This window comes from Tasmannia lanceolata, unplaced genomic scaffold (genome assembly GCF_043159265.1).
Source record: "Tasmannia lanceolata isolate RefF3 unplaced genomic scaffold, GAP_Taslan_0.1 ptg000025l, whole genome shotgun sequence".
NCBI classification, from domain to species: Eukaryota; Viridiplantae; Streptophyta; class Magnoliopsida; order Canellales; family Winteraceae; genus Tasmannia; species Tasmannia lanceolata.
In genome coordinates, this window is record NW_027518702.1 from 1,705,254 (window position 1) to 1,723,948 (window position 18,695).

Here is an 18,695-nt window from a genome sequence, read left to right on the forward strand (position 1 = left end):
AACACATGTCTCCCTTTAGGCTACGTTTGGATACCTCATGCTTTTGTATTTGGATTTGAGTTTTGAATACAAAATACATCAATCATCCTGATGCTCATGTTGTACGAGAGAGAGAGCGCTGTTGCTGCAGCAAGGTCGAGGAGCAGCGAGGGTGAAGGTACTTGTCACAAATATTGATTTCCAAATAATGTCTTGCAGAACAGATTTGAAAATCGGATTTTTTTTTTCACTGTTGTAGCTGATTTGGAAATCTAAGGATCTGATCCAGTTCCAAATCTCAACTGCAAATGTGAGAAATCCAAATCTAAATCTTGTAGGGATCCAAACATGGCCTTACTAAAATGGGCATGGGATAGAGAAACATACTCGCCACTCACTAATATGGAATTTTCAAGGAAAGATCACCTCGAAAGAAGAGAGTTGTCATGACAATTGCATGGACAGATCTGGCTCTTCTCAAACTGCATGATCTTTTCTCACTGATTTCTTTGATGGATTAGTGAGGAACTGGGCAAGGGGATACTGAAAATGGTGATGGAAGAAAGCTCCTTGCCCAAATCGGTAGAAATAAGGAGGAAATCTTGCATCTCAAGCTTTGAGTTCCTTGTTCTCTTGAACGAATTGCTCAAGAGGAGTTCTCCAGAAGAGAATTTCCCTCCTAGAACAAAACTCAAATCTATCTTAATTCCCAAAATTCAATTCCAAGACTAAGCTGATTACAAAATGGTAGAAAATGGCTATTTATAGCCTTTCACATGGCCAAATTACTAAGCTAAGCCCAAGTAAAGAAAATGACAAACAAGTACATGACTAATTTAAAATGCCCAAACTACCCTATTACATAAAAGTAATGCAAATGAACAAGAAAAGAACCTAGGCTAAGGAGCCAAGTGTGGGCTAATGTCTTTCCAAGGGGTGCTACTGCTTCAGAATCCCAAAGAATGAATTTCTAGAACATAATGATTTCTCAGAATAGTTTCATTACCTCTTTCGGCCACTGATCGCATTTTTTTATGGAGCAGGTTATGAATGATCTGATTCAAGACAACTCGTAGATCCAAAGAAGAAATCATATGATCTAAATCATCCTCTCCCTCCATGAAATCAGGTGGCCAAGGTGACATCTCAAGCATGGTTTTAAATTTCGGTTTCGGACCTCACCCAAACCGAAATTTGAAATTTCGGCCGAAATCCGGTGAAACGATAAAAACATTATTTTATTCGATACCAAATTTCAGCCGAAATTTCGGTAACATATTAAATTAATTAAAAAAAACAGGTTTTTGGGTGGATTTTCAGAATTTTGGATGAAATTTCAGAAAAATCGAAACCGAAATTTCGGAAGAATAAAATACCGTTTCGGGTATGTGCTGTTTCGGTGTCGGTCCCTACAGAAACTCGAAATTTCGGATTTCGGTCGAAATTTAAAACCATGATCTCAAGCAGGTGGGGTGCAACTTGGCCAGCCTCAACATGTACCCGACTGGTTCAAGTCAATATCGGCTCGGCTTGGGTTAGCATTTCCTCGAGTTGGATTGGGTTAGGGTTTGGAAAATCCAACCCCCGACTCAACTCAAACTCGACCCCATCCCCCTAATTTTATTGTGATTTTATCACAATTTCAAAAGGGGAATGATACCTCGCCCCCCTTCTGACGGATAAAATCCCCCCTTTAACGTTATTCGTTAAGTTTTAAAGCCAAAGAAAAATGTTCAAGGGGGTAAATATATCCTCAAGCAGTGAACCATTCACACAGAAACACTTAAAGGGGGGATTTTATCCGCTGCGCAGAGCGCGCGTGTGTGTGTGTGGGTGGGCGTGGGGGGGGGGGGGGGGGCGTTGTTATCTGTGTGTGGCTATTTGACGCTGATCTTAAAGTTGGCACCATAATTATGTGAATAGACATTGCAGTGAATAGACATTCTGCAAAACTTGATAGAACAGTTGAAACTTTTTTTGAAAGATTAGAACACTTGAAACTTGATCAAGCTGACTTGTTCGGGCTCCGATTACATAGAGTGCCTCATTAAATGAACCATACAATTGAGGCTTTTAAGGTGGTCTTGGGTCACTTGTGATCAACCCATAGGGTCACTACTTGCCCTCTAGACCTGGGTCATGGAATTCAATGGCTTGGACTGAACCAAGGTCCCATGAGTGATTCTTAATTGACTTTTTTTTGCTTTTGTTGGTTTTTTACCCGCGGATGTCAGATGATTATAAACTAGCAAAAGATTGACATCAGATAAGTTGCCTCCAGTAGAGATGGAAAGGTTTCATTCAGAAAGTATGGATTGCATCTGTGTGTGAGCTTATAAGAATGGAAATCTGCAAGCTATGTCATGGATGCCCCTACTAGGGGCGTCCAAGCTCTGGCTTTCAATATTCATCAGAAGAAGAATTAGGATAAAATGCGATCAGATGATCCTATGACTCTATCAATCAAAAGCTAGCATTATGTAGTAGTGCTGGACTCTGCATGCTTCATTCTCACATATAAATAAGCACTAAGTTAAAACTTCAGTTCCTATTTCATTTTCTATCAGATAACATAAAAGAAACGTAGTTAAGGTTTTGTCTCCAGGAGCAGTGGTTGAGAGTGTCCAACATGATTGTCCAAACTTGCAATTTCTGAGAAATGGTGTGTAGTTGTGTGCACGCAAAAATATATAGAATTATTCAATAAGGAAAAAAAAGATAGATGGGTCGGTAAATAATGCATGAAAATTACTACTCCCAAAAATCTATAGAATTATTCAATAAGGACAAAAAAGATAGATGGATCGGTAAATAATGCATGAAAAATATTGCTCTGGGTTGACAATCCATTATTATTTTCTCATATTTTAACCAAATATTAGGAACCACGGTTATATCCCCTTTCAAACAGCCATAAGGAGGTTTGTTAAAAGAGTACAAGTTTCTCTAGTTGAGCTCTGATATACATGAGGATAGAGCTTCTCTTACTTGAAAATTATTGGAGTCCATTTGGAGTGAATCTTCAAAGAGCCTTTTTGCCTGGTAGAGCAGCTTCATTTTCTCTTTACTGCTGCTTGGTCGCATTTGAGATCGCTGCTGAAGTGCTACACCCCATCTGAAGAGAGCTGCAGACCAAGTATGTAAATTCAAAAGGAGTGACAAAAATAGTTTAAGTGGCACATAAAACACATTCTTCAATATGGTATTGAATATTGTGTCAGTGTATCATGGCCATTGAGGTCATAGTATATGACCCCAAGACACAGTGATATAATAAAACTGAGATACAAGGAGTAACAGGTATGTACCATCTGGGGCATAAATGTTACTTTTAGACAACATAGCATCAAATTTGTCAATTGCTGCTAGATATAACTTGTCAGCATCAAAAGCCGCATCCTGAAAATGAGAAAAGAAATTAATGGCCAGAAACCAAATCAGTGATCCAAACTTAAGATTTTCCATTACCATTCATCAACATACCAACAGAAAATATATCGCAGATAATGTAAGAATACTTCCCAATTCATGTGAATGGATAAGGCTTTGTGTGGATGTAGTTCTTTTGGGGGAGGTGAAAAGGCTGGGATAGAACCAACGACCCAAGCATAGCTACCTATCGTGTCCCAATTACAGTGCCACAAGCCTCAACTATGACTGTTTTTTTAATAAATGACTCATGAATTCCATGGTAGTGTGTTTATAGTCCCAGGTATTGGGGCTTATAATAGTTATATATCCTTAAACTAAAATGTTAAACCAGTATCCTCTAATACAAAACAACCTCTAGTTCAGTTTGGTGAGTTAGTTTAAGAAGTTATTAGCCTGACTATAGGCCAAATCTATTGTGTGTGGTTCCTTATGACCAAGAAACCTATCAGATAAGCATCTTCAGCAGTAGTGGAGGTTCCAACTTCAAACCAACCATTGTGACTTGTCTGCAGAAAAACTTAAGCCATGGTTCCAATTATTCTAACCAGTGCTAAAAAAAATCTGACAAGACCTGGAAATTGATAATGTGATTCTCGTTTTCAACTTGGCTATCAATGAAAACCTTGGAAATTTTATACGAAACCAGAATTTGGATTCAGTTCTCAGAAACTTGACAAAATCAATTAGGCCATGTTCCAAGGCTACCAACAAGTATTGAACATTAATTAAAACTAAGTAGTCTACATTACTGATGCTTACCGGTCCAACATCCGCTATCAGCTGAGCACGAAAGGAGAGTGCAAGACCCCAATTATATAATGCTCTGACATCATTCCCGTCAATTGACAAGGCCATTCTGTACTTTCTTCCTGCCTCAACAAGTAGTTCTTCACATTCTTCACACACATCAACAAGAGCTGAAACAACTTTATCTTTGCTCAAGACTCGACTCTTTAATCCCTCAGGTCGTACTCTAGGCTCTTTTTCATTCAAGAAGGAATCACTTCTAGAGAGAATTATTCTCAGCTCGCGACTAATTTTCAATTTAAGTTCTCCATGAAGAAGAAAAGTGTTTCCCAATTGACCAACAGCCTGTAAGCTCTTAGGCTTCATAGCTATTGCTCTAGAGAGTAAGCTTGCAGATTCGTGCAACATGATCTCTGCCCTCTCTTCATCAACTTCACCCGTTAAACATTCTCTAGTTTGTTTTAGGAGGTTCCCTGCCTCCTTCAGATGTCTATTAAATTCCCCATCGTTCAAAACCTTTGAAGATGATGACGTGTTGCCCGCTTTCATATTAAATGCAGATCTGCAATTACCCAAAATGAACTGATCTTCTAATTTCATGGTTTTATCTATGTCTTGTTTCAAACCAGGACCATAGGAACCATTTTCAACCATAAGCTTGTCTTTTTTTCTGCCATGAGAAGGCAAGGAAGCTGTATCACATGCCCCAATAGTCTTTTCCTGTTGCAACGACGTCTCAGGTTCCGTAGTCGACCAATCAAGCTCACTTGATCTCTGATCAACCCCATTAACAGCTGGCTCATGTACCACATCTCGCATTTTTTGTACTTCATTTCTGCTATGGTGACCTTTCTTTTTGAAACTTCCATGCTTGTTTGTGAGCTGTAAATCATTATTCCGGTGAAAACTACGCCCATCATCATTTGACAACAAATCATTATCATACCTCTCGTGTCTAGAATGATTGAATTGTTTCTCATTTATCACTGATCCAACAATGCTGAGAATATTTTCATTGGTAACTACTGTCTCAACACTACTACCCATCTCAATCGAATTTTTTTTCACCATATCTTGTAAAACTTCACTTTTTTCAGCTCCATGACCTGACCCATCCAAGCCTGATAGCTGTAAAGGTAGCATCGTTGGAGCATGGAAAGATCTACCATTGTCACTCAATCTATACTCATCTTGTTGGCGATTTTGATCCACAATCGGGTTGTCAAAGGGTTTCTGTGGAAATGAATCTGCCTTACTATTTCCTATATTAGTGTAAGACACTGGACTTAAATCCCTCTCTTCAATTCTGTTGGCTAAAACACTAGTTTGGTCATTCCCCTCTATCAAATTCAATTGCTCCGTGAATTCTCGCTTAGAATTATCACCACCATGTCCCGAATCAATCTGAACTCGATTGTTCCCCTCTACTGAATCCAACTGCTCCACGGATTGTCGCTTAATACCATTTTTCACCTTGTTAGGTTTCAATCCAATTGAATTTTCTTGAAACAGTCCCCCAACAAGAAACCTAACAAAATCAAAGCTAACGACACCCGAGTCCTTTTTTCTCTTAATAGACTTCTGATTTGAACTCCTCTGGACTTCTTGATCATCAGCTAACTCACCACCAGAGGTACTCACATTCTGCAAAAACCCCAATTGGAAATTCGAACTCGACACTCGGCCATCGAAAATAGACCCACAATCATTGTCTATTGATAATTCAACAAGATTTCTCATAGGTACAATCCATAACATAATAGAGTTAATTTTTTCAAGATAACTTTTTAATTCACCCATTCCAACGCGATTCGAACTGAAACCTGCTTCCATTCCACTCTTCAAATCTGAAATCTTAAAATCCAATTCACTCAAAAAATCCCCCAAATTCTTCAATTTCTCAGAAGAAACCCTAAAACTGCTCTGTTCTTTAGAAATTTTTTTACTTCCATTTCTACTAACCTCTTTCATTGAATTACTAATCCCTATCGAAAACCCAATTACAAAAACCAAAATAGAGACTGGAAAAACAGCAATTGAAGAGAATCTAACTCTAGAAATGGCCATAGAAGATACAAACCCTAGAAGAAAAAGGAAAACGTGTTTTGTATCATCAATGCCTATGGAAATTAGAAATTTCTTAAATCGATTCAACTCACCTGAAATTTGAGAATGTTCCGATAATTCAAGATCGTCCCATCCATTGTAATTCGATGAATTTGAAGCTGAGAGTGGGCAGAAAGTTGTGGTGTTTGGAATGCAATAGAATCTTTTGATGGGAAAATGGAGAAAGGGATGTTTTTTAGGGGCAAAAGATCTGAGATTGAAGAGAGGATGAGGTATTGAGAAGGGAGAATTGGAAAAATAGAGAAAATTCTCAGAGATTAAGGTCTTCATGGGTGTTTGCTTGGATGGAAAATCTCATGTTTCATCCTGTCTGAGCACTTTTTCTCACTCTGTAATGAAAGGGGTTTTTTCGTAAATACAAACATTACTAAGGTCATTGTTATACTCAACTCAATTATGCGTCTGTCCCAAACTAATTGGGGTTGGCTAATGAAACCTTCTGTGTTCTCTTGTTTCCTTTCCCGTTGGGTTTCCGGGGAAACCCCTTTATTTTTCTGCGGAAACTGATATTTGTTGTGTTCTTTTAGTTTCCTCGGAAACTATTTTATCAAACGTGGAAAATGAAATAAATCACGTGGAAAAGACTTTTCCGCGACTTTTCTCCCATCCCATTTCCGTCACAAACTATTGGAAAACCCTACTTTCTCTAAAGTTTCCCCGATCGTAGCTGTGTGGAGAAAAAAGGAAGACAAACTACTTCGTCGTCTCCAACCTCCCACTGTGGCGAAAAAGCCTCATCTCCGACCTCGCCTCGTCTCCGACCTCGCTCACGGTACATCCTCTCACTCTCTCTTCTCTGTTTCTTGTCTCTCTTCCCCATTCTTTCATTTTTTTTTGAAACCCTTGTGCTCATCTTCTCCAATCTGAAATAGGGTTTCTATAAACCTGATTTAGTAAATCTGAAATAGGGTTTCTATAAATAGCTCTGTAAAATTGATTTGAGAAATCCTATTTCATGTTTTTGAGAAACCCTATTTGAGAATATTTACAGAAACCCTATTTCGGGTTTCATAAAATTGAAATAAAGTTTCATTCTCCCTCTTTTCCGAGTCTAAGAACCGATAATCCAAGCTCTAGGTTTGTTGGGTTTTTTTAGATTTAGGGATTTTTTATTGCGGGCTTTGGTTGTTTTTTTTACTTTTTATGCTAAAAATAGGCATAAAAGGGGTTTGTTGGTATGTCTCTGCTTCGGGGTTTCTGTACAATGCATTTGGCTGGTGTTTATTTTTGTGATTTTGTTGTACTGAACTTTGTGAGTTTAACCTTATTTCATTTCCTTGAAATAGGGTTTTTCGAAATCGAAAGGTACTGAGATTTTGTTTTTGGATCTTGGTGGTGGGTATGTTTGATTCCTTTATTTTGGTGGTGTTTTTGTGTTATATAGATTTTTGTGATTGAAACCTCTGTTTTTCTCTGTTATTTATTCTGTTTTTTCCCTAGTTATTCAAAATAAATTTCTTCACATGAAACAAAAGTGACCAAATTTCTTTCACCCCTTGCGGTAGCTTGATTTACTTGCCCGTCTTTGAGATCTTTGTTATATTTGGGATTTGAATGTCTATTGGGAAGCTCGGCCTTGTTTTGCTCTTTTTGTTTACACTTTTTTGTTTACTTGGATTTGTCATTCTATTGTTGCATTATCATCTTTCTTAGTCATTTTTTTGGGGGCTTCTTCCTCTTGTTGTTGAGCACTATCCGCTTGTTATATATGTAGTTTTTATGTCAAGTCTATGTTGGTTGCCTGATTTATATCTTAGCAATTCTATCTTAGCAACTCTATATTTGTGACAATTTGATTGGCATTGTTATTGTTCAACTCTATCTTGGTAACTCTATATTTGTGACAATTTTATGTCAAGTCTATGTTGGTTGCCTGATTTATATCTTGGCAACTCTATATTTGTGACAATTTGATTGGCATCGTTATTATTCAACTTCTGTTTGTCATGGTTTTCTTATTTTGATTGACTTCAGAGGGTTGGACCCACTTATTTTAGACTAGATTCTATGTTGGCATCATTCTGCATATCAGTTTGTCACAGTTTCTATTTAACAGGTTTCTATTGAGTTTCCCTGCAACGAAACGCATATTTCTGTAGTTTCTGTGATGTTTCTGTCAGGTTTCTATGCAACGAAACGCTCATCTGACAGGTTTCTGTCAGGTTTCTTTTCATTCACTTTCCTTTCTGCCACATCAGTTTACTTCCCTTCACTTCCCTTTCATCTCCTTTACCGACGAGAGAACAGAGCATTAGAAAATTTTCAATAAGAAGGTGAAAGAATCTACCCAGCTCAAATTAGCTAAGTCTAATCCTGACACTAGTTGGGTTTGTCTACATGGATTATTTTCTTTCATTCCCTTATATAAGGTCATGTTGTCTATTACATTCCTAGCCATTAAGTCTTTCTTCACTGTTTCTTGAGAAAAAGTCCTAAGCATTCATTTCCAAGGCCCCATCATGGATGGATGGGACGTGTACCAAAAATCAGCTTCATTAGATCATCATAGGGTGTCCATTTATGGGGTTAAAAACCCCTACCTCTTTTTACTCCATCAACTTGGCACGAGTCACTTCTTCTCAAAGATGAAGGTCATTGTTAAACAACAGAAATTATACAAAAGGGTGTACTCATGGTTTTAAATTTCGACCGAAATCCGAAATTTCGGATTTTGGTGGGGACCGAAACCGAAATTTTGGTGAAATTTCGAATTTCGGCCTTTACCAAATTTCAGACTTCTGTCCAAAATTTCGGAATTTAGGAATTTAGGAATTTGGGTCAGAAATTTCGAGAAAATGCAATTTAAAAAAAGAACAAAAAAAAGAAATGTTACAAAATTTCGGTCGAAATTTCAGGAGTCTGAAACCGGTACCGAAACCAAAATTTTAAACCAAGGGTGTACTGTACCACCTTTAAGTGGCTGAACACCCTTTCATCATATAATTTCTTTGTGAGACGAGATATTATGAGTTTTTATATGGTGTAAGGCCGTATAGTCCAGTATTTTCAAAAACTACTGTACAACTTATACTATAGGATGATCCAAACAGTGCATTTTATGGGAGACAATGTAAAGAGGTTGAGCTACAAAATTCATGTACATAGGATGATTCTAGCCTTCTGATCTATATAGGATCTGCATATTCTGAAACTTCTAGATCGGAGGGCTAGGATCATCCTATGGATATGAATTTTGGAGCGCAACCTATTCACGTTTTGGCCTATCAAATGGACAGTCTGGGTCATCCCATGGTGTAAGCCGTACAGTACATTTTTAAAAGTACTGGACTTTACGAGCTTAAACTTATAGTGTAAGCCTGTATGGTGCAGTATTTTTTTTAAAAAACGGCCCACTTAATGGATGATCGAAACCGTTCATCTGTTGGGCTACAACATAAATAGGTTGTAACCAAAAATCATTTTGATAAGATGATCCTAACCCTCCGATCTACGGAGGGACTGCAAATTATGGAAACCTCTATAGATCAGAGGGTTAAGAACATTCAATGGGAATTTTCGACCAGGCACGAACTATTTACGTTGTAGATGATCCAAATTTGGATCATCCCATTAAGTGGGCCGTCCAGTATTTTTCTAAAAATACTGGACTATATGGGCTGACGCCATATAAAATCTTGTAAAACAAAAGGGGCCTTCAATTACATCTTTTGGAAACGTGATGTGGAAATGACATGTCTTCACGTAAATGTGCCACATTGCACTAGAGCAAGACAAATGTGCCACATTTGAGTTAAAAATATAAGAAAATAGTAAGCCACGTTTGAGTTAAAATCACGGCCACGTTTGGATACCTTAGGCTTTTGCATTTGGATTTGGAAGAGAGAGAGAGAGAGAGAGGGAGGGCGATCTCGCTACTGCAGCAGCAAGGTCAAGAGTAGCGAGGGTTAAAGTAATTGCCACAAATATTGATTTTCAAATAATATCTTGCAGAACAGATTTGAAAATCGGATTCTTTTTCACTGTGGTAGCTGATTTGGAAATCTAAGGATATGATCCAGTTCCAAATCTCAACTGCAAATGTGAGAAATCCAAATCTAAATCTTGCGGGTATCCAAAAATGACATAAAGTTGATATAAATACTGCATTGACAGAAATACTTCATGAAGAAAACTGATTTGTTGGGTTACAAAGGATTGAGAGCTACTCAGCTCCGACTCTGCTACTAAGCCCGGTGTACTCTTGTACCGACGCTGAAGGAGTTGACTACTCTGCCCAAGAACCCTCGAGTACTGCGCTTACTGAAAGTATAGATTCTTTTATCCACTTGACTCCACAGGCCTCTGCTCGATAGCTAGTCATTCCCGCTCTACCGCACAAACTGCCTAGTTCCCATTAAGCAGAATTGTTGGAAAGATTAGGGTGTGAAGATCAGTTCTACAATGTACATAAGAAATATCAAGTGGCTAAATGCATGATTTTGGATGTGGGTTTTAAAGAAAAAACACGACTTCAGTCAGATTATAAACAAGACAATTTTTGGTGAGAGATTTTAACAAAAGCTCGAAGAATTACAGTACAGCAAACAATAACTGACATATCTACATTACATGTAATTTCTATATGTTCTAATCCTACCGTACATTCCAAACTTTGTCTGAATGACCCATAAATCATTGCATTTTTCTTTGGTGTTTCTTTAATTTTACGAAACTCAGATGCCTCAGAGTTCGAGCAACACAAATAAATTCAAGTGTAATATATCGGTAAATAGACAAGCAAACCTGCTTTGCATCATAATGATTTTCTCACACCAGCAGATCATATTTCTGATTCTTCTCCCTTATATAAAGAGGTCAAGGAGATACAGAGGGCATTGCAACAGAACTACTGCTCTGGAAGTTTGTCCTTGAGATAATTCAAAACAGCTTTAGTTCCTCGATCCAAAATAGCCCGACGGATGCTGCAAAAGTGTTGAGGGAGTCATGTTTTTAGAAATACGAAATGGTAGAACAACAAAAGGATGGTAAAAAACAGGGAGAAATTATAAGTGAGACTTGTTAGCACAATTTTACTGTGCAACTGCTATTTATTGGATGATTGGATAATCTGGTTGTCAATCTTGATATTGGCCCATAAATAGCTCTATTGGACAATCCAAACACCAAGTTAAGAGAAAAAAAAGGCGTCTTTTGTTTAAATCAGCCATCTACAGGCCACGGATTGAAGAGTTAGGAAGTCTCATGACCAATTTATGACTTGTAAATTGTGGTGCATGCATTTCCCATTGTACATAACAAAAGGTTCATCAATCACTTCTTCCTGGGTAAATAAAGGAAAGAAAGATGTAGCACACCTTCTCAATGGGTTCCCAGCAAGTCTCAAAACCTGTAGGCTGGGCTCCAGCAGACCCTGCTCAAGAGAACTCGCACCTTAGAACAATGTATAGGCACATGATAGGAATAATGAGATTATTGACAATTACGCAAGCAGAAATACTTAGATTGTAACAATTAGAGAAAAAAGTGCCACATGGGAGTGCTCCCTTGTGTTTTGATTGTCTAGGAAGTTGAAGAATATGAGCTTTTAATTATTATGAACAGGTTATTCCGACTCAAGTAGGTGATTTCAGCTTTGTTTAACTATAATGAGAACATGAAAGAAAGGTACAATATTGTTATATTATACCATTTTGTCGTGATCATTATCTTTTGGCAATTTTAAAACGTTAACGCAATGATGCAAAGGTATATAAGCCTCTAGCTCAAAGGAACCTTTTTTCCGATTATCTATAATCATTTGGTTTTAGGGATTGAGCCTCTAGCTCAACTGGTTAAGGCTTTGTGATCCAGGTGGATCATGGCCAACGGAGGTGCCACACGTGGGGACAAAAACACAAACCCGTATGTGTTCTTTTTTTTTGCCACGCAGACGTGGCATGTTTTTGGCATACGAGTGATGAAATGGAAAGCAAGCAAGGTAATATTTTGATTTGGATGGACTGTCATCTTTGGCAATTTACGTTTACAAGAGTCCCATCTAGGTTTTTTTTTTTTAAAAAAAAGGGGAAAAATACACTTAGACCCCCTGTGGTTTCTGACACAGTCCACTTAACCCCTAATGTTTAAAAAGTTACAAGTAGACCCCCTGTGGTTTCAATTTGTGTAAGGTAGACCCCCTCAGTTGACGGTTCGTCCACAGATTCAAGGGTTAGGATGATCCTATGGAGCTGATTTTTGGCCACACCCTATCTATGTAAGAGCCCATCAAATGAACGCTTTGGATCATCCAAACAATGTGGGCCCACTGTGTTTTTGGTAGTGTTTGAATTCGGGTATGGGGTTTGGGCCCACTACCAAAAACACAGTGGGCCCACATTGTTTGGATGATCCAAAGCGTTCATTTGATGGGCCCTGACATAGATAGGGTGTGCCCAAAAAATCAGCTCCATAGGATCATCCTAACCCTTCAATCTGTGGACGAACCGTCAACTGAGGGGGTCTACCTTACACAAATTGAAACCACGGGGGGTCTACTTGTAACTTTTTAAACATTAGGGGTTAAGTTGAATGTGTCAGAAACCACAGGGGGTCTAAGTGTATTTCCCCCCCCCCCCAAAAAAAGAGTCCTATATAGGACTCCTATGGAAGTGGATATAGCTACTTGGACATTGGTCAAGATATGGGAGCAGCAACAACCAAGTGGGATAGGGATAGGCATTATCTCAAGTCTTCTGACGTTATCAACGAGAGCAAGGAGTCCCCAAACTTGGAGACTCTCCTTATTAGTTGCCACTTAGATTATGCTAGGCTCTCTAGGTTTCTTAACTCATTAGGAGGTTTGTTAGTTTTTGTCCATATAGGCTAGCTTCTTAATTTGGTTAGGAAAGTTTTTCTCTCTCTCTCTTGGAATCCATGTAAAATGGGCATTAGTTCTCATGGCTGGTTGGTGTTTTCAATGATTTTTTTAATATAAGAAGGCAGGAGGAAGAAAGGAGGACACCTCCAAACATGAATGAATATGGTATTTATCGTCGCAATACCTACGACAGAAGTTCGAGCCGGTGCAAGGGTACATCAGAGAAGAGTTAAATCTCTTCCCCATTGACAATATCAACGAGGTCAGCATCAAAGCCATGACAATTGAGAAACAACATCGTAGGCGCAAGAAGGATGATCGGAAGAAAGACAAATCTACGTATGATCCAAAGCCAAGCAAACAATCCAATGAGTGTGAGGAATTTTTCCACGTTCAGATCCAAGTAAAACAAAGCCTAGTGGGAGCCATCATCGATCCAGGGAGCTAGAAGAACCCAATCTTCGAAGGATTGGTGGCCAAAATGGTGTTGACAACTACCCCTCACCCACGGCCATATCCTCTGAGATGGGTCCAGAAGGATGTGCATATGAAATTGCTCGACAGTGCACCTTCAAGTTCACCATCATTGAGCAATACATGGACTAGGTGACATGGGAGGTGGTACCATTGGATGTTTGATGCAATTCTCTCTCGAAAGGAAAAGTACCAGCTTATGAAAGATGGGAAGAAATACGTCATCAAACAACTCATAGGAGATGCAAGATCCCTTATCTCGGCAATCCAGGCTAAGGGGATTGTCAATGCATGTGGAAAATTTACGTGTTGATGCTAAAACCGAAAACCCCTGCTCCACTGTTGGCGAGAGCATCATATCACTAATCGAGGGGCATCGACAACAGGTAACATCATTAAATCGAACTCGGCAGAAGCACAAGCAACACCACGATCAAAGGCCGACAGGAGGTCATAAGCGGAGGTTGAAGCAAGGACGTACCAAGAAGGTTCGTCAACCGAAACGTGGCAGATCCCGTGAATGATTCGTGACAGAATCCATAGGGGCCATGTTGAGCACTATCAATTGGAAAGGGTGGACCCAGGCCGAGCCAAGTAAGGTTGACCTGTAGAGGTGGGAGGCGATAGCCCTCTCCCATCTCGATTGCCAATTTTGCAGCTGCAACAATCCCCAAAAGGAGGGAGCCCTGCAAAATTCCCCAAAAGGGGGGAAGCAAATCTAAGGGGATCATGGCCAAGAGTGGGCCCAATCGAAGGTGCCACACGTGGCAACAAAACGACATGTCCGTATGTTTTTGTTTCCATGTTGACACGGCGTGTTTTTAGCATGCAAGTGATGACATGGCAAGTAACATGGCAGAGCAAGCAAGGTAGCATTCTGATTTGGATGTACTGTCACCTTTGGCAATTTACGTTTGCAAGAGTCCTATATAGGACTCCTATGGAAGTAGCTATAGCTACTTGGACGTTGGTCAAGATATGGGAGCAGCAACAACCAACTGGGATAGGCATTATCTCTAGTCTTCTGACGTTATCAGTGAGAACAAGGAGTGCCCAAACTTGGAGACTCTCTTTATTAGTTGCCACTTAGATTATGCTAGGTTTTCTTGCTTTCTTAACTCATTAGGAGATTTGTTAGTTTCCATCTCTATAGGCTAGCTTCTTAATTCGGTTAGGTGAGTTCTTAGTATTTTTTTCCCTCTTGGAATCCATGTAAAATGGGCATTAGTTCCCATGGCCGGTTGGTCTTTTGATTGATTTTGTTAATATAAGAAGGCAAGAGGAAGAAAGGAGGAATTCTCCAAACTTTCCAGAAACTCAAGATTTTTTATGCTTGCTGTTTTGCAATCTGTGTGCTTTTTTAAACTACAAGGCATGAGTTGCGTTTTTGGGGCTTGCAAACCAGTAGCAGCCAGGCCTTCACAAGAGAGAGCCGTCCTTGACAACTTTCATCGGAGAGGTGATCCAAACGTCGCCCCATAAAACATCGGGTCCGTTCCAATTTCAGATCACTTTGTTCCTCAACATTGAGCGTCGAGGTTCAATCCCAATGCCTACCTACCAAAAAACGGTATATCAAACGGGCCGTCCATGATATTTCGGAAAACAGAAAAATCTCCAAAGAACTTTCAGAAACAGGACTACTGGATGCAGATGAGGATCACTCCAATGTGTCGTGGATTCAAAGGGTTTTCATCGAAACCAGAACGAAAGGAATGAAATGTTTCTGTTTCCATCCCCACCAAAACACATACCAAAATCAAAACGTATAGCGAAACCAAAATCGTAAGTGTATTAGTGATATACCATACCAGTATGTTTTACATAATTATATTTACACGAATTGCCGATTTTTATATAAATTACATGTAAAATTTGGTATGTAATGAATTATTAAACATGTATGACAGCGCATTTTTTTAAAAAAGATGAAAGGAATATATTAAAATCATTAGAAGGATACATGCACGGGGGACCAGTAGTCCCCAAGTATTACAACGTATGAAGACCTAGAGCAATCCAGGTCGGAAAAAAGAAAAAAGAAAGAAAGAAAGAAAGCTTTAAAACCAATGATTGGCCCTCCCAACCATCATCAAAATCCATCCAAACAGCTCTGAGAGCCATCCAAACCCAACCACTTTCCAAAATAGTCTTTCTTTCTCCACTCATGGGAGTTCTAACCACCCCTGAAAGATTTTAAAAAACTTTTTCTAAATCCATTGCGATCTTCCCACCGAAGATCTTGACAACCATTGAAACCATGATTCCTTTAAAGGAACTTTTTCTTCATCTATCCTAAAAAAGCGCCCCCCCCCCCCCCCCCCCCTCGACTGTACACTTGCCCAGTTCTTTTAACAAAGACCCGATTTCGTAACGAAACGCCTCTTCGCTTGCCACTATGTCCAGATCCTCCTCTTGTGGATCCCTGTCGTCTGGTACCTTTCCGGCCGCTATCTTCTCTTCAAGTTTCCGTATCCCCACTGCTTTCTTCGCCTCCCACTCCTGCCGTCTTAAACTCCTCTCTTCCATCAAGGATTTGATGAAGAAAGGATGCTTGTGCATTGCTTTATGGGTCTCCTTAACATTGAAAGTCTTTGTTAAGCTAAAGAAGACCTCCCTTCTCCTATTAGTGGCGTTTTTGAAGAGCGACCATTGCCTTTCGATGAAATCACTAATGATTTCCCTTGGGGTTGGCAAAGACTTAGAGGCCTTAAGCCATGCCCCTAATCTTGAGCAAAACCTCCTCTAATTCCATAAAGTCCATTTGCCGCTTTCGTTTCCGACTTATTGCCGGAACAACTGATGATGGAGGTGGAGAGAGGCTCTGATCCTGAAGTTCCATGATCCTGAATGCGGCAGCGAGAGGCTTCAGTTTTCGATTCTACTATTTACTTCCAGAGGTCCCCTCTTTTAATTATAGGGGTAACCGCCTACGACTACCAATAACAGCCCCCACACCACCCACGACGGCTAAAGAGGAGAGTTTTCCGAAACTTTAATATGAACGCATTTATGGAGCCAGGAACTCGCCTGACAAAGCCTTTCTGCCTCTTCGGCTTCCAAAGATAATATGACTAATATTCCTAAACTAAGTAATCAAACAATAGGGCCCTAGATTGGTGTCTGACAGGATTCTAATCATCCCCTTCGAATTCCATGAGCGCTTCCAGAAGCGCTTTAAATGCTATACTATTTCTAATGATGATTAGATCCATCTTTAAGGGAAATCTCCGACTCCCATTTGTCCTTTCCGATGATTCAGCTGCCTTGATATAATTTTTCACTTCAATAGCGTAAGCGACAATCTTTTGCTTGTTTCAAAAAACCAACTCACCCATCTGTACAACACCCATTGGAAATCCATTTTTTGCTTTTCTTTTTACTTCCTACCTTTTTATTTACCAAAAACCTATAATCCATCTAGCTTCCATAGGGTTGAAACTATAGGAACAAAAACCCCAATGACCTTTACCCGGTCACCCAAGGGCCGCACATGCCCTGGGAAGGTGTAGAAAGTCATTTTTTGGCCCCCATTCAGCCATTTTATGTCTCTGGGCATTGACGAAATGTTGCTTCAAAATGAGTTCCGTTGAGGATATTTTTTTGGAAGAATCCAGCCCAATCTGGGCCTTCGAGAGATCTAGATCATTTCTTCGCTTCCATTGATTCCTGAAATTCGAGCCAGCCAAGCGGAACTCCGCTTTCCTTGATTTTAGGACACCCAAAGATTTATGCCAAGCCAAGCGCACTCCAATAGGGTGGTTAGCCCTACTTTTACTTGATCTAATGCGCTTGAAGCACTGTGTTTGAGAAGAATCCGCCCTCCCAAGAGCTGTAGTTTGCTTAGTCCTATTAGGATCAGAAAAAGGACCATTTTGACGTGGACGATAGACACAGGATCCGATGCAAGTCTGTCTGATTCTAAGGGATGTGGGGTCAGTGGAATATTGGGAGTAAGTCTCTACGAATTTTCCTTTCTTTGATTGCTGAGATTTGAATTTTGAATTCGAAAAGGTGGGGCCCAGAGGTTCAACAGTTTTCCCTCCAACAGACCCCAGCCAACCAACGGGGGAGCCTCAATTAAGCTCCCCACCGAAAAACCCCAGGCCGCCGATCGACCCAAGGTCGGCGGGCACGAAGAATCTAACACGTTTGAGCTTGGTACCCTATGGAGGGGGCTGCTCAGCAAATCTGAGTTCGGTCCATTGCTTTCAGTATGAGAGGAGGCTTCAATTCCTATAGTAAAGTAGTCACTCAAAATCCAGAGGAGAGCAAAAGAACAAGAAAACTTCCATCTAGGAGCGAGGATTCTAGCCGAAACGAAACTCATACACTGCCTATGTCTACCTTCCATCCTTACTTCCAAGACCGGACCAAAAATGTTTCCCAAGGCTTCCACTGTTGAAATTGCCCATGCGTGTAACGGAATCCCATAAAAGTTTACCCAGGTTTCTTCCGCTCCCTGGATAAAACCCTGATTCCAAGCTGAGAGAGATAGCAATTGGTTCCCACACGCTTCCACCCTCTTGGCCCGAATAAATGCAGCATGGTCTGCCGATTCAAACATAAAAAGAACTCCATCCCTCGCTAGGATACAGGGACATGTGAGGAAAGGTAAGTTCCAAAATCTCTTGGCCCAGGCCCAGAGATCATCTAGGGTCCCATTTATATCCTTCTTTTTCCGACCAGGCATGCTCTTAATATTTCAACCCGAGCTCCCACTTCCTTTCCAGATACAAAAAGTGAAGGGATCCCTTTCTCAAAAGATGTTGACATTTCTCCAGAATCCGGCCACGACCCATCCTCACCGCTGGCACTGGCCGAGGGTTGTTGAGCAATGAGATTCAGTTCAAGATTGAGAGGAACAGATTTTATTTTATTTTCCTGGTAACACCATCGCCATCGAGCTCTCCATTTTAAGTTATGGTAACAGCAGGATGGGCAAGTCCAGTCCCCATGCCATCTTCCTGCCGAAGGGGGGAACCACTTTAAGATGGCCTTTTTGTTCCCCACCCCACCCACCATCACTCTTCCCTCTCTCTCTCTCTCTCTCTCTCTCTCTCTCCATATTGGTAATGACCGCCCAAATCACACACAATTTTAAGAGTGGCTACGCGCA

The 18,695-nt window shown here is 40.1% G+C and overlaps 2 protein-coding genes across 5 annotated transcripts in view; both read right to left on the reverse strand.

Moving 5' to 3' along the window:
• Positions 1 to 2,781: 2,781 nt before the first annotated feature.
• LOC143858058 (uncharacterized) lies at positions 2,782 to 6,633 on the reverse strand. Its single transcript, XM_077368649.1, has 4 exons — positions 6,318 to 6,633; positions 4,171 to 6,239; positions 3,288 to 3,378; positions 2,782 to 3,104 (listed from the first exon to the last, which is right to left on the reverse strand). The coding sequence occupies exons 1-4, from the start codon at positions 6,553 to 6,555 to the stop codon at positions 2,926 to 2,928; spliced, it is 2,577 nt and encodes an 858-aa protein (XP_077224764.1). The 5' UTR covers positions 6,556 to 6,633; the 3' UTR covers positions 2,782 to 2,925.
• A 4,188-nt stretch (positions 6,634 to 10,821) lies between these two features.
• LOC143857953 (plant intracellular Ras-group-related LRR protein 6-like) overlaps positions 10,822 to 18,695 on the reverse strand; it is a 66,028-nt gene continuing 58,154 nt past the window's right edge. For 3 of the 4 annotated variants that reach the window (XM_077368517.1, XM_077368519.1, XM_077368518.1), the window contains 2 exons: positions 11,601 to 11,656; positions 10,822 to 11,207 (listed from right to left, as the gene is read on the reverse strand). In XM_077368517.1, coding sequence (XP_077224632.1) covers positions 11,132 to 11,207; positions 11,601 to 11,656 — 132 coding nt within the window. In that variant the 3' untranslated portion in view covers positions 10,822 to 11,131. Of the gene's footprint in view, positions 11,208 to 11,600; positions 11,657 to 18,695 lie in introns of those variants that run through there. The other variant, XR_013238817.1, reaches the window with a different exon arrangement.